The sequence below is a fragment of the Cydia strobilella genome, chromosome 9 (genome assembly GCF_947568885.1).
Source record: "Cydia strobilella chromosome 9, ilCydStro3.1, whole genome shotgun sequence".
NCBI classification, from domain to species: Eukaryota; Metazoa; Arthropoda; class Insecta; order Lepidoptera; family Tortricidae; genus Cydia; species Cydia strobilella.
In genome coordinates this window covers 7,088,348-7,109,942 of record NC_086049.1, presented here as the reverse complement: position 1 = coordinate 7,109,942, position 21,595 = coordinate 7,088,348, and the positions used below count along the sequence as shown (strand labels likewise).

Genomic DNA, 21,595 nt, shown 5'->3' with positions numbered 1-21,595 from the left:
CTACTTATTTTAAGACGTTATAGGTAAATAAACATCAATGATTAACATGCTTACGAAATTAGGCCACAGCTAGTTTGTATGCAGTTAACGAAGCGGAATAATATCTAGCACGAATTAATAACATAATTTTTGGGTTAGGTACCTAATTTTTGTTATACAAAAGTATATGCTAGTACGAGTAATAAGTTTCTGCGAATGATTTAATTTATAAAGTTTTTATTTTTAATTATTACCGACCGTACATAGCTCACTCAAGCGGGAAATTTTCTAGTTTCTGGAAAGCCACAAGTAAATTAAATCCAAGGCCTGGAACCCCTGTGAGCGTGGCCGGTTGTCATGAGCCTATCGAAATTGCGAATGCTTTTCGTAGTCATTTTCGTGTTCAGTCGCCCCTAGGGCCCCCGGCGCAGGCACCCGAGGCTGACACCTCTCCCGAGGACTACAGTGTCACGTTCTCTGCCAAAGAAGTGTCTTCCGTTATTAAAAAAATGGCTAGAGGAAAGTCTCCAGGCAAGGATAGCCTCAGTATCGAGCACCTGAAGTACGCCGGAGCTCACCTGCCGAGGGTCCTAGCAATGTTTTTCAATTTGTGTCTTAGTCATTGCTATCTGCCAGATGATCTGATGCACACAGTTGTTGTACCTATTCTAAAAGATAGGACCGGCGATGCCTCTGACATGTCCAACTGCAGACCTATCTCGCTAGCAAACGTTATAGCTAAGGTACTGGACAGGCTGCTTGACACACATTTGTGTAGGCACATACATTTACATGATGCTCAATTCGGGTTCCGACCTGGCCTATCCACTGAAAGTGCCATCCTAAGTCTCAAGCAGACTGTTCAGTATTACACAGCCAGAAAAACGCCTGTATTTGCCTGTTATCTGGACCTGTCAAAGGCTTTCGACCTGGTATCGTACGATAAGCTGTGGCTGAAGATGAGGGAAGAGACTGACATACCTGGTGAAGTCATTTCCATCATTAGGTACTGGTACAGCAGGCAGAAAAACAATGTTAAGTGGGCAGGAGTGGACTCGGAAGTGTATGGGTTGGAGTGCGGGGTGCGGCAGGGGGGTTAAGCTCCGCCCGGTTCTTCAACCTGTACATGAACCGGCTCATCGAGGAGCTCAGCAACACCAACATAGGTTGCTCAGCTCAGGAGTTTGCATAAACAACATCAGTTGTGCCGATGTTGTTGTTGTGCCATCAGGTGTTGCTCAGCCCCTCGATTAGTGCATTGCAGAAAATGTTACGCATCTGTGAGTCATACGCGGAGGCCCATGGGCTTAAATATAACGCAGTTAAGAGCGAGTTCATGGTTTTCAAGGCTGGCACTAAAACATATCTCGATGTTGTAGCTGTCAGGTTATGTGGGGCTCCGTTAAAACAGGTACAACAATTTAAATATTTGGGCCACTGGGTCACTGATGACTTAAGTGACAACCTTGATGTAGAGAGGGAACGTAGGGCGCTGGCTGTACGTTGTAACATAGAGTAACTTATACTAGAGCGGTACTGTCATAGTAAATATTGTAACCACAGTAAATTCACTGCCATCTGTCGACATACTTTAAAACTAAAAATGAAGATTTATAAAAATACGATAAAATGTATTTAAATATGGATAAATGATTTTTTTTTATTTGCATTAATTAATTTTATGATTTTGACCCATGTTCTTTCACTGATATGCGTTAAAATTGTTAAATAACAAACGAAACCGTCAACGCCATCTATACGACAGTAGGCCAAAGCTAGTAGCGCCCTCTGATCGAGAATCAAATTTTCTTGATTTTCGAGGCACGTTTTTTCCTTAGACTGTATCCATCTATTGTAATATGTTGGCCCGGCGGTTTGCACGTTGTACTGATACAGTCAAAGTAACCCTTTTTAGGGCGTACTGTCAATCTTTTTACACGTGTAGCCTATGGGTCAGACCAGGGACCGGCCCGCTATCCCTTATCGGGGTTTTATAAGGGTATTGCATAAGGCTTAACTCACCATACCCTTTGCCAGACGAAACCCTTTGTTTTGGTTTTAAAAACCCTTATATAAAGCTACCACATTTGAGTAATCGGTAGCCCAAATACCCTTACAAAACCCTTATCATCCGCTCACCAACACCTTGCATATTGCTTATAAGGGTTAGCCTTATAAAGGGCTTCCCTTTTAGCATATAAACGTGCTAATTTAAGTCGTCACTACCTTGTTCATAAAGCACACATTACTTCGAATCCGCGATCGTCGGCGTCGACGGCGGCGTTCTTTGACTAGGCACGTATTTTCTTTCCTTTTCATACACTACCGTAGATATATACTAATCCTGTCTCTTTCACGCAAAGGGAAACCTTTATAAAAAGCGCTTAAAGATAAGGGTAACCCTTATTAAGAGCTAGCCTTATTTTTGGTTAGCTTTTCGGTAAGGGTTAGTCAAAGGTAAGGGTATGAATGGGCTTGCAGTTTAAAAGGGAAAGTCTTTCAATGTGTTAGCCGTGTTTAAGTGTCGCCCATTGAAAGGGTTTTATCGCGGAAAGGGTTGTCCGGTCCCTGGGTCAGACATACGCAACGTGCATACGGCGCCCTGCGCGTCTAGTATAATGATGCGTGTAGGGTGCTGTTCGGGCTGCCGCGACACTGCAGCGCCTCCGCGATGTTTGCGGAGCGGCAAATCGATGGCTTTTACGCCGTAATCAGGAAGCGGGCCGCTTCGATGATGAGACGTGCGCGCGGCTCCACGAACACCATCCTACAAACACTGGCCGAGAGGTGGGACTCCCCGACACTGCGGCGATGGATTGAACTCCATTCCACAGTGGGGAAATAAATTTTAAAGATTTTTAATTGTAATGCATTTGTTATTAAAATTGTAATTTTATTTTATTTTAATGTATTTTATTAACAGATTATTTCCTGTGTACTAACATAGTTGTTCTAAGTATTACCTATTGTTACTAACATATTTAGTTTTAATTTAGGATTAGTTATTTTATTCTAAATGTAAATGTAATTGTATATGGAATTTTTATTCTGAAAATAAATTATTTGAATTGAAAAAAAAAAACCAAATTATCGTATTGTCATCTATATTATATAGATACATAAATTATACTTGCAAAATTTTAAAACGATATGGCTATTAGTAGCAGGTAGGTTAAAATCCACTTGTAAGACTTTACGAAGTACCGTCAACCGTGGTGAATAGGGAGATCTGGGGTGAATAGGGACAAAACTTAAAATGTGATTTACCTGACAATTTCTTAATAAATACCCACACAAATTGTATCATACAAAATCTACTATGCTTGAAGACAATCTAAGGATACATCTCGTGTTTTTTTTTTTTTAGAATTTGTCAGGTAAATCACATTTTAAGTTTTGTCCCGATTCGGCTCGGTTGACAGTACATCGTTTGTTACTAGTGAAGTTAATATAAACCGCGCGCGTCAGTGACGTCTGACGTCTTTGGCGGTGGAAAGGGTTAACTAATGAGTGTGATATTGTGCAGCCCCGGGTACTCGCGTGGGCGCGGGCGCCGCGGGCCGCCGGGCCCGGGCCCGGGGCGGCCGCCCTACGAGCGATTCCCGCCCGAGCCCTACCAGCCGCCGCCGCCCGGCATCAAGGACGAGCCTAACGGGTAACAATTACAAGCAGACGCACCACAGTATCATTCACACTTGCGAGGTCAATCTAAACGAACGTGTACCGTCGACCTATAAATAGGAATAGCGGGGTGAATAGGGATAATAGTAGTAAATTTCGCATGATTCAATTTGTGCTCGTAGGTTTTAAAAAATTATCAGGGAAATGTCGTACCCAGTTTTTGTCCCTATTCGCCCCGCCATTCCTATTCACCCCGGTTGACGGTAATCCGAACCCGCGATATATCAGCATAATCGGTAATCTCTTTTTAAAAGCTTGATACTCACCAGGAAACTCGTTAGGTGTGAATTTTGCTGTATTTCATTAAATAGTTGTGTGTATTTTGACAGTAAGTATTATTAATATTGTCTTCGGTTACCACGATAGTTACTCATGAAATAAAACTATGAAAACGGATTATCGCGTTTATATATATATCTTTACTTGAAAATAATTGTAGTGTATAACTAGCCTTATGAACCGATTTTGCATGTACAACCAGCCTTAAAGTTTATAGTCTATGATTGTTCATTATTTTAGTATGTGGGTATTTTTGCACTTTGTAATTTTTCCTCAGTCACCCGTTGACCACGAACGCTGTAAAGGGTTCGAAACGTCGGGATGTGTTATAAATTCAATATACGCGATATAATCCGTTTTCATAGTTTTATTTCATGAGTAAGTATTATTCTCATAATACTATACCGATAAACTTTATGCCATTATTTATGAGCATAACCTTTCTGCTATTAAAATTAGATGAAAGATTTTTAGATAATTTATGTTACATTCGTGATAAATTGACATTTTATTCAGCGATACCGTTCACTGTTTAAAATCCATCAATGTTTTTTGAGCATCGAAATTACATTTGACGTCCCGAATAATTGATTTGCAAATGAGACAAGTCGATTCTCTCCCTTTCCTACCGTATTTACTCGAGTTTTCCCCGCGGCTCATCGACTCGACCGCGAGCCCACAGAACAAAAGAATGCCACGCGTTTCTATTATAAAAAAAGTAAAGGACACCCGTAAAATCCGGGCGACTCGAGGGCCGTCGACCCGCGAGGAGAGCGAAGGCGCTGACGTCGTTTTGTTCTGTAGGCACGGCGAGGACCCGCTCGAGGCGTTCAACCGGATGATCCGCGAGAAGGAGATGCGGGCGGCGCGGCGCGAGACCTCGCGGCGGCGTCCACCCAGCGGCTCCCCGCCGCCGCCGCGCCGCCGCGGGCCGAGCGGCTCTCCGCCGCCGCCGCGCAGGCGCGGGCCCAGCGCCTCCCCGCCGCCACCGCGCAGGCGCGGGCCGAGCGCCTCGCCGCCGCCGCGCCGCCGCCCGCCCAGCGCCTCCCCGCCGCCGCGCTCCCGCTCCTCGCGCAGCCCGCGCAGCCCCCGCGTGCGCCCGCCCAGCCGGCACCGGTACTCTAGGTGCGTGCCATGTGCCGCGTTACCTGCATGATCGTAGACCCGACGTCGCCGCATGCTTCGCCGTCGGACCCCCCGTGAAGGAGCTCAGCCGATGGTGTCAGGATGTCCCCGCCCGCATGCTTTGCGCTTTAGCCTCGGTCGTTCGTGTCCCCGTAGTAGTATCATTTTGTAGTCGGCTTTTGTATCATCGTTAGTTCTTTAACCTCTAAGTTCATTAATATGCCGAGGCCTTTTTTCCAGCCGCATATTCTTGCATGTTGTACATACACGTTTATAATGTAAATTGTGGTGGTTGCGCTAGCTAGTATCTTTTCTGCCTGCTCTATCCCATATGTTAAGTCATTCCCCTAGTTCCTATTTGTCTTATTATAAGTAAATATGAAGTCGAAATCATAATATTCTCTATTTGTGTGTGCTAACGAATAAATTATTCTATTCTATAATGTAAGGTCTCGTAAAATATAAATACCTCCGCGCTCGGGGTTTTTTACCGCCGACTAATATAATGGGGTGCACATAACGTGCAGTATATCTCTGTACTTGTTTCTTTTCTATTAAGTACTCGTATTTGAAAGATTTCAATCGAAAATATTCTTCGTTTGTTATCACTTATCAATATTTATGTTCGGAAAAAATTGGGTTACTAGTTTGAAAACGGTTGTTAGTTGATGAAGGGTTCTGAGCAACTTCTAAGGTCTTATGGGTTCAAAATTTATCATCTTGCTGCATAAATGACACGTCAGAACATGGTAACATTGATCTGATGCAGCTAAAACGCAGACCTGAAATCTGTTCTTAAAGAAATTGATATAAAACATTCTGTTGTTTCTCTAGTCTAGTGTAACATTAATTCAGCTGATATTTAATGGTTATATAAAACTACATAATTAGCCGTAGTAAAACTAGTAAAGCATATATAATTTAGCAATCTTTTATATAATTTTACAGTTATTTCAAGGTTAATTTCTCTCTCACAATGAAACACTACTTATTTTCTAAAACTTAACCGCATGAATAAAAATTCCATTTTTTTTACTGCACTCGTGTTGACGTTATGTTCCTTTTTTCCGCATTAAAATTTAAAGCTAGCTTGCATATTAGTAGTGGAATTTATGTTTATGAATTTTAACCATTTAAATAGGTTGGTAAAACTGGTTTATAAACTGCTTGTTCCCGTTTACTTATGACGGCGTTTTTAGCATTAGCAGAAGTACTCACTGCATAAAGGAAACAATACCTTTTATTTAACAGATTTCACCGAAAAACTCATTTCATAAAATTTATACCTACTATAAAATAATAACTTATCAGCCGACTCAATATCGCGTCCACGATACTCGAGGGGTTAAATGAATGTAAAAAAACGCTATACCCTATCAATAAGGTAATTTCATTAGGTATGAGTGTGAAGTACATTGATTTGTATCGTTCAGGTCTCGCTCGATCTCGCGCGGCCGCCTGCGCCGCTCGCCGTGGTCGCCGCGCCGCCGCCGTACGCGCGACAGGTCTCTGTCCTTGACTAGGTAAGCTTACACTTTGCTATCTGGCGCTACGTAATGATTGCCATGAGATGAACAAGTCTAAATCAGTTTTGTGCGGTTATCACATTGATGCCCTACGCCACTTCGGTGTGTGAGCGATACATCACTAAAAGCTTACCAAAGTGTTATTTTACCTAGTAGCTGTAGAAGAAAAAATAAAAACTTAACCTTGGCCCCCGTGTTTAAGTAAGCTTCGTTTAGTAGTTGTGGTGGTGTACTTATCATAATGAGAAATATTTAATAAAGAAACCCCCCTTATTCATAAAACTTCTTAACTTTTACGAATAAGGGGGTTAACAAACCTCTGTTAAATTTCTATGAAGCAGAAATGTCAAACGATGGATGGGGACAAACGATTATCAACGGTTTGTAACATTTGACAAACGTTTATGAATAACGCCATTAAATAGCAAAGTTCGTACGTACCGAAACAGTTGCCGCTGTTGGAGCGTTTATCAAGACTCACTTTTCTGGATCAGGTCGCCATCCCCTCGTCGCCGACACCGTTCCCCGCTGCGTTACCGCTCACCGCTGCGCTCACCGCTGCGCTCGCCGCTGCGGTCTCCTCCCCGCTCCCCGCTACGCTCCCCGCCCCGTTCGCCACCTCGAACGCCGCACCGCACCCCGCTCCGCTCGCCGCACCGTTCCCCGCACCGTTCGCCGCACCGCTCGCCCCTGCGCTCGCCGATGCGCTCGCCTCGCAGGTCGGCGATGCGATCGCCGCCGCCTAGAGCGATGTCGCCTCACCGGTAAATATTCCGTTATTTTAAGTTATACTCTGACACAGCGATCTTGTCAGTAGAAAAGGTGGCAAATTAAAAAAAACCGGCCAAGTGCGAGTCGGACTCGCGCACGAAGAGTTCCGTACCACTACGGTAAAAACAGCAAAAAAATCACGTTTGTTGTATGGGAGCCCCATTTAAATATTTATATTAATCTGTTTTTAGAATTTGTTGTTATAGCGGCAACAGAAATACATCATCTGTGAAAATTTCAACTGTCTAGCTATCACGGTTCATGAGATACAGTCTGGTGACAGACAGACGGACAGCGGAGTCTTAGTAATAGGGTCCCTTTTTTACCCTTTGGGTACGGAACCCTAAAGATGTAGGCGCGACGAGTTGACTTCCCATAGTATATTTGAATTTCGCGCCTTTTTTTACTGACGAGTTGGGTGTGATTCACTATATTACCGCGATCCTAAGGGACGCCCGCGTCTGCTTGGCAATCTTATCCGAAAAAATTGCACACACTGATCAGGGTTTTTTCTACGAAATCACTTTAATTGGCATGATGACAAATTTTGAAATCTTTCTCTGTTTTGAATATGATTCTGATTAAAAAATATATTTAGTTACAAAAAAAATACGCCTATTCGTTGTATTGGACAAAAAATAGGTATGCATCGTTTTTTACCCTATTTATAACGATATTATTTACTTAGCACGTTTCCGGGACTTTAGTCACGCAAAAAATTGTAGTCGACTACATTTTTTTGCGTGACTAAAGTCCCGGAACGGAAGCGCTGGTGGCCTAGCTGTACGAGCGTGCGACTTTCAATCCGGAGGTCGCGGGTTCAAACCCCGGCTCGTACCAATGTGTTTTTCGGAACTTATGTACGAAATATCATTTGATATTTACCAGTTGCTTTTCGGTGAAGGAAAACATCGTGAGGAAACCGTTATTAAATTAAATTTTAAAATAAAAATCACAGAACTATATCAAGATAGAAGGAAAGAGTTCAGCAATTTGTAGGGAGACCGAGCGTGTAACATTTTGCGTAGGTACTTTGACGTCACTAGCGTAATTTTGTGATGAGAAACATAAGCCGCGCAAAAACGATTCAAAAGCATCGATTCACAGATCGATTAGAACACGGCACCGTACATACAAAAAATACTTTATTCGTGTGATGACAAACAATTTACTCGTACATAATTATCACTCAATTATATTACGCCAGCTATTGTAGGTGCATTTTTACGACCAGTTGCTTCAATCCATTTATTTTTAATATCAGGATCATTCGGAAAACTGAAATAAAATTGCAATATAGAAGTAACCATAACCTGTTTGTTAGTAATATTTGCTTTGCACTACCTACATTATATAGCTGCATAATAATATAAGAACGTAATCATCATTTCGTCTGTTTTGAAAATCGATTTTAATAATCGAGTAAGAAAATAGCAGTGTACAGTAACTTTTGACAGAAAAAATGAGAAATCGACCTTGAGCGTGACTCGACAGTTTTAATAGCTTATTTTTACATCGCTCAAGTCTGGCTCGTCAAATTAAAGCCGCAATGGAAAGCTAGCGTTGGCACACAATCGCCCGCTACTGTTTTGATGAAAATAATGAAATAAATAGTTTTTTAATTAATAACAGATATTTAAGGACAAATTGTACTTACCTATGAAAGGAAATACCTCCATTAACAGCTCCAACTTTATTGGTAGTGTACAGTTAATTATAGCGCAACAAACCATTTTGTTTTTAAAACCTGACGTCGCAAGCAGACATCGATCGGGAGCAGACTGAAGTTCGCGGCGAGCAACTGAGACACCGTGTCTTAGTTTCGCCACGCGAGGTACATACACTCTTTCCTTCTATCTTGATATAGTTCTGTGGCCTATTCCGATCACTGCTAAATAACAAAAAATATTTAATTTATATTGTGTATTAATATTTTTTGTACGTAATAAATGTTTAATGGTGAAATAAAAAAAAAATTGAACATTCAAACTCTTTGGTGAGGACGTATGTGTAATGTACCGTATTTACCTCAGTATATCATACGATGTAATGTATTTCCAACGATTCGCCAACACCAACATCACGCGGTACGACCGGCTCTGCTCGTGGTATAATATCGACTGACCCTAACTGTCAGTGACGTCGCCATGACGTAAGCGCTCGAAGCGTCAATACACTACATCCCTTCCTTTGTTTATTTTTCGAGAACTAAGTTAATCATAACAATACGTAATTACATACCCAACGTTCTATGAATGCGCTGGTACCATTGCCTTGGGTGGACATCTCCAAGACTCCGAGATCTATGACTTACCCCACTTGGGACTTTTGTAATCTTCAACTTCTCTACTGTATTGTCGATAGCTCCTGTAAGTGATACCTGAATCCCTTTTCCTTTCCCCCTTTTTCCGTATAGTCTAAGTGCTTATACTTAATCCCCTTGTTTTTATAATCGTCAAAACCGTTCCTAAAATGTTCGTGATATGGATAGTGGACTAAATCATCGGGTAATGCCTAACAAAACAATCCGTAGCCAACTCAGTCTGTGATAATTAACTTATTTAGGTACTGAGTTTATTATCTGTATTAATTATGAAATGATTTCACGAAGCTCGAACTCCTCCAAGAGTTAGTAGTTTCCCTCTAGAAACCTCTCATCTAAGTCACTGCATGAGCTAATGAGCTTATCATTTGGGAGTGGTCTGTGTGGAAATACTATGATGCAAGGCCTTTAATTTTTCTTCGCCTAGTTGTCCAAAACAGTTCTACCAAATAAAACTGTGGCCCCAATTATTTATATTTGATTAGCTAGACAATAACAGCTGAACAATCATTACAGTATTAATGACATTCTTCAATTTTGGTGACAATGACGGTTCATTTTTTTTTCTATAACCCATGACGATTGAATGCTGACATGATGATCATGTTTTAGTTTATCTCTGGTCCGTTTGTTATTTATTTACATTTCCTATTGTTAAATTTAATTTTTCTACACTTTGTGTAGCTTTCTACGACCCGAAAGTGACTTAACGAATCCTATTTGAGTACTCGATAAGGGCTCACTATATTTTCAACTTTCAATACTGTACAAGTTTACTTACAGGTTACAATGCCACTTAAGCTATAAGCTACACTGCCAACCTAAACCAAGTTGTGCTTATATACAATGCATTATTATTAATACAATATACAGAACTCCAACCAACTTTGACAAGGTAGGGTTGTGGACTAAACAGTATAATTACAAAATTCAAAAGTTCATTTTTTCAAGTGGGCCTCAAGACTTGGAAGTTTTTTATAAGAAAGGCAAGCAGGCAAGGTCACTCTTATACTTCTGTGTAAGTAAGTGGCCTTACAGGACTCCATTTACGCTTCTAGTTTTTATATGCATTTAATTATGTTGAAATTCTCCTTTTCTAACTGCATGTTTTAACTTCTGACACAATTACAGGGACCGGACAACCCTTTCCGCGATAAAACCCTTTCAATGGGCGACACTTAAACACGGCTAACACATTGAAAGACTTTCCCTTTTGAACTGCAAGCCCATTCATACCCTTACCTTTGACTAACCCTTACCGAAAAGCTAACCAAAAATAAGGCTAGCTCTTAATAAGGGTTACCCTTATCTTTAAGCGCTTTTTATAAAGGTTTCCCTTTGCGTGAAAGAGACAGGATTAGTATATATCTACGGTAGTGTATGAAAAGGAAAGAAAATACGTGCCTAGTCAAAGAACGCCGCCGTCGCCGCCGACGATCGCTCGAATTCGAAGTAATGTGTGCTTTATGAACAAGGTAGATGACTTAAATTAGCACGCTTATATGCTAAAAGGGAAGCCCTTTATAAGGCTAACCCTTATAAGCAATATGCAAGGTGTTGACGAGCGGATGATAAGGGTTTTGTAAGGGTATTTGGGCTACCGATTACTCAAATGTGGTAGCTTTATATAAGGGTTTTTAAAACCAAAACAAAGGGTTTCGTCTGGCAAAGGGTATGGTGAGTTAAGCCTTATGCAATACCCTTATAAAACCCCGATAAGGGATAGCGGGCCGGTCCCTGCACAATTAACAGTCTTACAGAAGCGAATCCCACTTCTAGTTTTTACATTCATTTAATTATGTTGAAATTCTCCTTTTCTAACTGCATGTTTTAACTTCTGCCACAATTAACAGTCTTACAGAAGCGAATGACAAATCATCCGAATAAAAAGATCTAATTATGCTTACACTAATAATATGAGATATTATAACCACATTACAAGATACACAGTACCCACAGTGCAGTGTAATTACCTTGCTACTTTCATCTTTATAGTGAATACAGAACGGAGCTACGGAGCTGTATCTTTTCTTTCCGTGCTACGGATTAGCTATTTAAATTCCAATTTCCTTGTCTCAGAAAATCAAGAACCCATATGTGATTGTTTGTAGCACATCTCTTTCTTTTTTTTAATACATAGAATTAATAATTAATTGACAATCATCAGTATCACTTAGATCAATCTAACATTGATTCTGGTGAAATTCATGTTTACCTTTTTTATTTTGAAACGTGATTGTTTAGTTACATACGCTTTGTGCACGTACATTTTCTGTTTACTTTATTATGTGCAACATTTATACAAATTCATGAAGATAAGCTTCCTATGCAATTTGTGCTGAGTCAGTGATACAGCATGTTATACATTAAATATTGAACCAACATTAGTTTTATTTTTATTATCACTTTCAGAAGGTCAATGATAATTGCTAGCTTGTGCAATTTTCTGTGTATGTTCAAATAACATGTATACCTACATTTTAGACCAATAAAATCTTATTTTATAATATTTATTTATTGTAATCTTATATTTTATACACAAGATGCTTTATAAATCGGTTTTCAAATGTATGAGTCCCGTCCATTAACTACGAGTTATATACATAGTATCTATAGACCTGCAAATGTGTTTATGTGGATATATATATATATCTACAATACAACGCAACGTCCATCAATCGAGAGCAAATTCGTTAGAAACTTGTGGTAATGTGAAACCAGGCAGTTGCTTATTCATTACCCATATTACATACCTATATATGATAATGACTGCACTGTTCGCTATGTTCTTTGTACATACATATACCTATAAATATATTGTACATGGTATCGTGTGGTATCGTTCACCACTAAAATGGACTTCATGTTTTCTCTAGAATTCTTTATTTTCCCGCATGTATTCTAGTATGCGTGTGCAGACGGTTAAAACTACGAACTACATACATACGTAAGCTAGCTGCATAGCTTAATTATTTAGTTTTTATTTTATTTATTAGTTGGATTTATTTTTATGGCTATCTACTTAAATTTAAACATATATTCACATTTTCAACCTTTGACATACCAACTCGTAGGTAGCTAACAATATGCCTATGGAAGATATCGAACGTAGGTTTACTAATAAAACATTCAATGTTTATTATTTCATAATTTCTTTTTTTTTATAGTAGCCGTGTGACATGTGACGTTTGGTCTGAAGTCACAATGTTATTTTAATATCACTGGTACTTATTTACAAGTATCCATTTATGTACTGTAGTTGTGTAATGAAACGTTCACAATTTAGTTTTTTGCTATACACTGTATTCAAAAGTTGACCGAAGCGTCAGCGAAGGTCTCCGTTTTAACTTAAGCCAAATGCTTTCGTTTCTCCTCTACAGGTCACAATTTTCGACCGATTATCATGAAATTTTGTGACCAGATTAAATATATTTTTTCCGATCCAGGTTTTGGTAATTTTTCAAACTGCGTAGATTGGCATTAAATAACTAGTGCCAATAGCGTCCATGGCGCTTAAGACCCTTGTGAGTTCACTATGATAATGACAATGACTCAACGAACCAAGTGTTTCACACATAGCCACTAGTAACTAATTATAGTGATTATTATGAATTTGCTAAATAATCACGACTTCAAGCAGACACCTTCATCCCTTCCTTTTCAAATGAATGCAGTGTCCATGTAAGGTTCTGCGAATTTCGTTTAAATCTTCGAAGCTTATTAGCTATGTAAAATAAACGTCACGAATGACCAGTAGGTAAGTGTTTTCCTGCAACCGTTTTTTTATATAATTATTGGATGTCGCTGACTAGCAGCCAAGTTAAAGTATTTGCAATTGATATCCACTAGATTATGGAATAAGCTTACTTAACTCATTGCTTAATTAACATCGGCAACACTCCTTTTTTTATTACATATTACTGTATTAGGTAGCTGTTTGATTAGCTAACCTCATTTAACACTTTAAACTCTCGCGTTTTGTACACATAATTAATGTCTATACCGGATCTAACGCGATTAAATTTCATTATTTTACCTTTTTTCCGACGTTTCAACTAGGTTGCACTAGCTGTGGTCACGGAAGACTGACGTCCCAGCAAATGTCAATTGAGATTTGAGATATTGGTAAACAACACTAAACTACCCGACATTAGTTTATATAAACTAAACTAAACTAAATGTTCGGGGTAGACAAATAAATTTTATCTCACCTCATTTATTTAAAAATTTAATCAAAAGTATACTAGATTGTAGACTATCCAGTTTTTTTTATCAGTATAACTGGATGGATGGTCATGCCAGTACCTCAAAATCAAATCTATAAATAAGCCAGATACATTTTACTTTATTTGCGTTCGCTGATAATTTATTATATCTGCACAGTTCACTTATTATTGTTTTTTTTTAATATATATATATATATATAAATAATTTCGTTTGGATTATAACTTTACCCCGCTCTTAAGGTCTTCAAGCGATTTTTCGCGTCATCTTAGAAACGCTTTATTGGATGACCTATTACAGGGTATACCCATTTGTTTTAATACAACGTGTGGCCTTGCTGTCAATTGTATGACCATATCATACAACATCGATGTATTAAACAATAGGTCGTACTATAGTACGATGCCGATTTAATGAACCTGTCGATTGACATCAATTTTGCTATACACAGCATGACTATTTAGTCCTGGCTGTAAAACCTGGTGTTTTCAGTCTATATTTATATTATTTAATGAGCAGACAAAAGATATGCCTATTTGCATTGACCGATTTAGTAATCAGATTTTAATATACACGTGACAATTTAATGTCTAGGTTCGGGAACCTGCTAGGGTACTAAGCACCTATGTCAATTTAATGAACAAATCAATTCATCTGTATTAACCGATTTTGTAATCAGATTTGTTATTTCCGTGACAATTTAATGCCCAGGTACGGGAACCTGCTATCTCAATTTAATGGCCAGATCAGTTTATCTGTTCTAACTGATTTTGTTGTCAGATTTGTTATTTACGTGACAATATAATGTCCAGGTACGGTAACCCGCTATCTTAATTTAATGGCCAGGTCAATCTATCTGTTTTAACTGATTTTGTTATCAGATTTGTTATTTACCTGACAATTTAATGTCAGGTCTGGTAACCCGCTATGTTAATTTCATGACCAGATCAAATTATCTGTCGTGACTGATTTTGTAATCAGATTGGTTATTAACGTGACAATTTAATGTCCAGGTTCGGTAACCCGCCATGTCAATTTCATGACCAGATCAAATTATCTGTCGTAACTGATTTTGTAATCAGATTGGTTATTAACGTGACAATTTAATGTCCAGGTTCGGTAACCTGCCATGTCAATTTCATGACCAGATCAAATTATCTGTCGTAACTGATTTTATCGTAACTGTTATTTGCGTGACAATTTAATGTCCAGATTCGGTAATCTGCTAGCTGCAGCTGTTTTATGTCTATCTAATTACCAGATAAATTTATCTGCTTTGATTTCATAAATCATGACATGAGTATGGATTACGGTCAATGAGGTTGTCTATGCTGCTCAAAGAAGTATGTCATGGAATGATGACGTCACGGTTTAGCTCGCTTCTGATTGGTGTTTCAGTCAAAATGGCCGATTGGAGAGTTTTGTACTTTTTTTTATTGAAAATATTAATATTCCTAATGTTTATAATATACTGAAATACATATCATACACCAAAGAAAAAGTGACAAAGTCCACCACAGACCTGAAATTGCACCATTCTTTAGAATCATATAAACATATACTCGTATGTTTCTTTGAACCATTATTTCCATGATTCTTTGTTGCTGTCATCATGCCAATTATACGTTCGTTATTCTCGAACTGTCCTTATCCAGAGGGGATACTAGTACTTATTACGATGATTCCCGTTTGTTTGTGTTTGATGTTTTCTTTATCTGAAGTAAAGCTAAATGAACATAAAATACGGTTTCGTATTTAAGTTTGGAATCCGAAATCCTCCGGTACGTCGGGGCCCGAACCTACGACTAGGGCTCCCGGTATCCGTGTTACACGCCGAAACGAATACCCGTGTTCTTAAGCCCGGCGGTACTAAGAACCCGGTTTACACGGAACCGCCGGGATTCGAAAACGTTTCGAAGGAACGTTCCCAAGAAACGTATCTCAGACACGTATCTCCGTTTACACGGGTACTTAAGACCGTTCCGAACGGGTCTGAATACTCCGAACCAGTTTGAGCCAATGTACAATGGTAACAAGGTCCACTTTCCACTATTATTATGTGAATTCGTTTGTCGTACGATTTTTAAAAGTAAAACTTTTATTTTATCGCCCCAATTTATTAAGTTAACGTTAAAACCGCGATTTTAATACCGTAATTCGAATTAATTTCCGAATTTTTTTAGTTAAATGCCTACAATCCGAAAAAACTTTCACTTGCATCGTGGTTTCATAAAACCGCACAATTTTTTTTTAAATTGTTTTTAACCGTATTGATAAAACATAGGTACTGAGCCATCTTCCTATGTTTAATAGTAGGTATATATAATTTTTATTTTAAACTATTTATATCATTTAATAAAACCGATTGCTTCTAAGCTTTTAATAAATTTGATATAGATCATAGTTTTTTTTTATAATTACATAATGGTATAGTATTTTTCGTTAATAATAGGTGTGCAGACAGAATACAATATTAATTAAAAATAACAGTTTAATTATTTCGTGGTTATTTTTATCTCGGGTGTATTACTGCTTTGCGAAAACAATAAACCTGCCAACGGCGCAAAAAAAGTTAGGTACACAAAAGCGGGATTATCGAGTAATCATGCTCAAATGAAAAGCAGAATTTTACCCAAGAACCATAAAAACCCATACTACCTTGGATAACTTGCGATAATATTGCTAAATACATTAAGATAGATCTTTAAATTGGTAATCATTCATAATTCACTTTGGTCACTTTCTCACCAGCGTTCAGGTAATAAACTTAAATGGTCGATCCATCCATTGTTTTCCAATATCCTTTTGTTTGTCATCGTCGAAAACATGTAGGTTCCCAAACTATTATCACTAGTGTCACCGCCAATTATAAGCTTTATGTCGTTGTAATAAGGTCAAAACATCTGCACAAGAAAATGTATTCCATTGTTTTGTAGCCGCACTAAAAAGCGTTTTACTATGGTAAGAGGTACCTAGAGCAAAAACAATTAGAATTTATTGAGAAGGTGCAATTTTATCAAATTGATTTAAAGTGTTTATTAATAACTAGCGACCCGCCCCGGCTTCGTATGGAGAGTCAAGCATAATAAAATACATTCTGTAACAAGTATTCACATCGGAAGCCCAATAATACTAAGACTTCCATCCACCTGTCTGTCACCACTCACTAGGCTGTATCTCATGAACCGTGATAGCTAGACAGTTGAAATTTTTACACATGTATTTCTGTTGCCGCTATAACAACTAAAATTTAAAATTAAATTTTGTACGGAACCTTCGGTGGGCGAGTCCGACTCGCACTTGTCGGTTTTTTTTGAAGTTAATAATGGGTTAATTATTCTTAAAATATAGACAGACAGCAATCGCGCACTTTTTTGTAGACTTTTTTCGACCATACATTGTGTCGTTATATCTCAAATAGATTGGGCAGCGTTTCCGATTAAGATCCTGGCCAGCGTGATTTTTTCTTCATTCATGCTTCATTCAACTTCATTAGCAAACATCGTCATATTTCTACCAATTTAAACAAAATATACACATAAACATTCCCAAAGAAAAACTTTATTCACAGGTGAGGTCTGGTTATCGCGAACATACAGACAGACATACGGACGCGGCGGGGGACTTTGTTTTATAAGGTGTACCTACACTAACATTATATGACAAGAAATACAATTTCATATCATGTTCTCAAATTAGACTAAAAATAAAGAAGCAAGTTAAAAATGTATTTTTTTATAAATACTTACCTAATGCCAATTTCGAACATTAGTTTGACTTCCTGCCTACATACTGAACTCGATGGTTCTATTTTTTTTTTTAAATAGGTACTAGCAGGTTTTTATTTTATTTTATTGCTAACCCGCAACGTAAAAAAAGTAGCTATTTAAAGTGCTATATAAAATATAGTGTTTAGATTTAAAACAGTCCCCTTTCGGCTTATCCTTTGTCTATTGTTAAATGAAACCGCACGTGCTACTTACTAGCATAAAAAAAATGGTAGGGCCGTTTTAACCGGTTATTGAATTACCACTCTATGAAGATTGCAATAACGTTTAAAATGAACTAATGGGAAAACATATTCCATAGCTGTGTGGTCTTTGCGGTTACTGAGTGCCGGCAAGTCGAACGCTACAGAACCAGTCTAAAATGTGTCATCGATATGCGTAACAAAGGCGCGTTATCGGAGAGCGCACTTACACTGGTTTTTTTAGCGTTGGACTAGCCTGCGCTCAGGTGCCATTTAAAATTATGCACGAACCAGGTAAGGGACAGGGACGGATTGCGATTAAAACATTTTGATGGATTCATGACAAGTATGTATTTATTTAAGGCTTATTATTCACTGGGCAACTAAAATATTAAACAGGACCTTTCATTGGGCATAATATATAATAATATAATTTGGCCGTGCATTAATATTTTAAAGGCCAATAATTTATTAGCTCCAAATATAAGCATCATATTATTAAAAAAACTGGCATCAAATTCAAGCCACAAAAATAATAATTGGGATCTTGAAATGATAGTTTGGCAACTAAATAATAAATTGGCATCTATTATTGTAAAGCGTATGATTTTTAATATTTGTTGTCATATTAGTTGTTTACATCTAAGTAATCATAGTTGCCAAACTATCATTTCAAGATCCCAATTATTCTGATCTAAACACTATACTACTTTGATAAGAAGCGTGAATACTCGTAATACCTATTGCAAGCAAAAACTACCTGCTCAAGAAAGGGTTTTCTAAACCGTTTATTGAATTTCGACTCTATGACCCACGGAATAAGGTTAAATATGACAGAAACTCGTCATGAATCTTTTGTCTGTTCATTTGTAGCTGGCGTTCGTTCCTTCGCTACTATCGTCAAGGACGTGTCCGGAGCCACGGATAAATAAGATACGTATCTTCGAATACCCGTTTATCCGTGTACACGGGTCTTAACTACACGTTTCTTAATTAAACGTGCGGAACGGGCCAGAAAACCGTTTACGTATTATTCGGAAACGGGTATTCGAAACGTGTAAACGAAACACGGATTCGACCGCGAGCCCTACCTACGACCACCGGCTTCGAAGCCGCTCGTCGTTTGCTAGCTTTGTACCTACATTTAATGTAACATATTCATTTTAGTTATTTCTTTTAGGTATCCTGGATTATACGACGAGCTGCTGTCGCCGCCGCGCCGAAACGTTGAGCCGCCGTACGGACCCAGGTACGATTGTAAAAGTCTAGATAGTGCCGACATGCGCCCTTTACCGTTCTATATCAAAATGTGTATACTATATAACGTAATGAAATTGCCCTGCGGATTGAACCTGTGTTCGCGAAGTGCGTAGGTTTGCGTTTTAATTTCGGACAACTGACGTCAAGCTTATTTAAGCGTTGATATTCTTCACAAATCTGCTACAAACAGCGAATCCCGTATATCGCTATTGGTTTAAAAGACGAGCAGCATGCCAAGCACGTATGAGCGGAGATGGCGACACGCAGCGCGACGTATATCAACGATCAACACAATCTACGAGTGTCTACGGAAGGCGAGCGACTTAATTTTACCAAAACGTTATAATATAAGACTGTTAATGATAAGTTTTATTATAAAATTACATATGTACATTATTGTATAAGACTATGTATCCTTATTTTAATGATCTGTGATATTTTCTGTTGTGATGCATGTTACAAAAGTTTTTAATCGTCTACACGTATTATCAAATAGAATAAGAAAAAGGATATGTGATGTTATAAAGCGTAGAAATGAACGGATAAAAGGAACTAGAGCGAGGTGGCGCTTGTTTTAGCCAAAATATTATTAAAACTATGTTTTGTATTGAATTTTTAGGCTATTTGTGGACTCCGTGTCATGTTAGTGAGATTTAAGGGTCCCCGGCAAGCTCGGTTCTCAATACAAACGTAGTTCCGCTCTCATTTTCAAACGAGTGGCTAGTTTGCTCTGAAATTTTGTACTTACAATAGGATAAGGTATATCTACGTCTGAAATTAGTTTATGTAGCTTCAGATACCATAGTTAAAAAAAATACAGCGAATTTACGTTTTTCATACAAAACGTGTTTTTGCTCTATTTCGTTTGTTTTATAAACTGGAGCTATTTAAACTAATTTCAGACCTAGATATACCTCATGTTATTGTATGTGCAAAGTTTCATTACAATCCAAAACGTAGTTTTAAAATGAAAACGGAACTCCGTTTGTATGGGAAGGTGAAATTCGGCCGAGCTTGCCGGGGACTCTTAAGGAGTTAATTGACAATTAATATAATTATTGATAATTTTTCATCGACACGATTTTATAATCGCAAAGTGACAGCTGTTACGTCGCGAATGATTAATGAAGAGGTTTTACTGTACCAGGAAACAGTTTCATTGAAAGTTTGTAAATTGTGAAAGGGATGGAAGCCTCTTATTAGATCGAGACTTAACTTTATTATTAGAACTTACAAGCTGATCATGAAACGGGTGCCTGTTATACCTATTCATTGTATGAAACGGATTTAACAAGACGTTGTTCCTGTTGTTCATTCTTAGAATTATTATTTTATACTCGTTATTATTTTAATCTGGTTTAATATAAGTTAATTTTCAGTTTTGCGACAGGAATGAGCCATACAAGCATCGGTTTTTTCTGTGTCAATGGAACTTTTAAAGTTGAGTTCAATAGAAATGGCAAATAATCTAAACAAATATGACACGTAGATATAGAATTGTATTATGCCTACTTGAATAATAATAAACTATCTTTACTTATCTTTGTTAGCATATGATGTATAACCTAAAGGTTTAACGATCGTTGTTTTCATTGAAATATTAATTATTAACATATATTTTAACTAGTAATTGATATAAATGATAGATTTAAGTATAGATGTGGATTTAAGTGTTGATTAAATCATGGTTGTCCACAAAAAGTGCAAGATTAGAAGAAATGAAGGTAAATTGGTTTGTTTATATTACTTGCCATTTCTATTGAACTCGATTTTACAACCTCCATCCCTGAACATGTACCTTTGTCTGTTTACATTTATGTTTAATTTGAGTATTTTTTGTTATAATTACCTACGTCCCACTGAGTGGTTCTGATCTATATCGACTTAAATATCTGTTAAAATATTGTTGTCAAATCAAGTTAATAAGATTTTATGCCCTCCCACTTATTAACTGTACGAAACTTAATTGATCACTACAACCTACAGAGATGTAACTATACTTAGAATGCAGGCAGATATTGCTGCCTCAACCTAACAAATAGTTACGTTCCAGACGCTTACTGTTGACCGAAATGTTGTTTCGTATATTGACCGTATATGATATGTTACTTTTAGCATGGTCCTTGTTGGACTTCATGTACTTCCTTAGATGTGTCGACGGAGAATTGAGGTGATTGATTCCACACAGGGCTACATGGAGTACTTATGCAAACAAGGTAAGTAGTGAATGAACGAATGAGTGAAGAGTGAATGTGATTTGAAGTGCACGATTTTTTAGGTAGAAGTGCATCAGCATGACACCAGTGTTGAGGTCACGCACATGGCAAAATAAAGATAAACATACAAATAAGTTTATTGCACACAAAACAGGACAGTTATACAATACAGAAATTGGTGTTACATCGGGTGGGTGCATAGCATGGGTCACATAGTACAGAATTCCCAGGGGTCCCCGTA

The 21,595-nt window shown here is 38.1% G+C and overlaps 1 protein-coding gene across 4 annotated transcripts in view; it reads left to right on the top strand.

The window, feature by feature from the left end:
• The window catches only part of LOC134744168 (E3 ubiquitin-protein ligase RBBP6), a 59,204-nt gene that overhangs the window by 12,613 nt on the left and 24,996 nt on the right, over positions 1 to 21,595 (top strand). For 3 of the 4 annotated variants that reach the window (XM_063677877.1, XM_063677876.1, XM_063677879.1), the window contains 5 exons: positions 3,506 to 3,634; positions 4,744 to 5,064; positions 6,498 to 6,587; positions 7,085 to 7,354; positions 19,059 to 19,127. In XM_063677877.1, coding sequence (XP_063533947.1) covers positions 3,506 to 3,634; positions 4,744 to 5,064; positions 6,498 to 6,587; positions 7,085 to 7,354; positions 19,059 to 19,127 — 879 coding nt within the window. The remainder of the gene's footprint in view (positions 1 to 3,505; positions 3,635 to 4,743; positions 5,065 to 6,497; positions 6,588 to 7,084; positions 7,355 to 19,058; positions 19,128 to 21,595) is intronic. The other variant, XM_063677878.1, reaches the window with a different exon arrangement.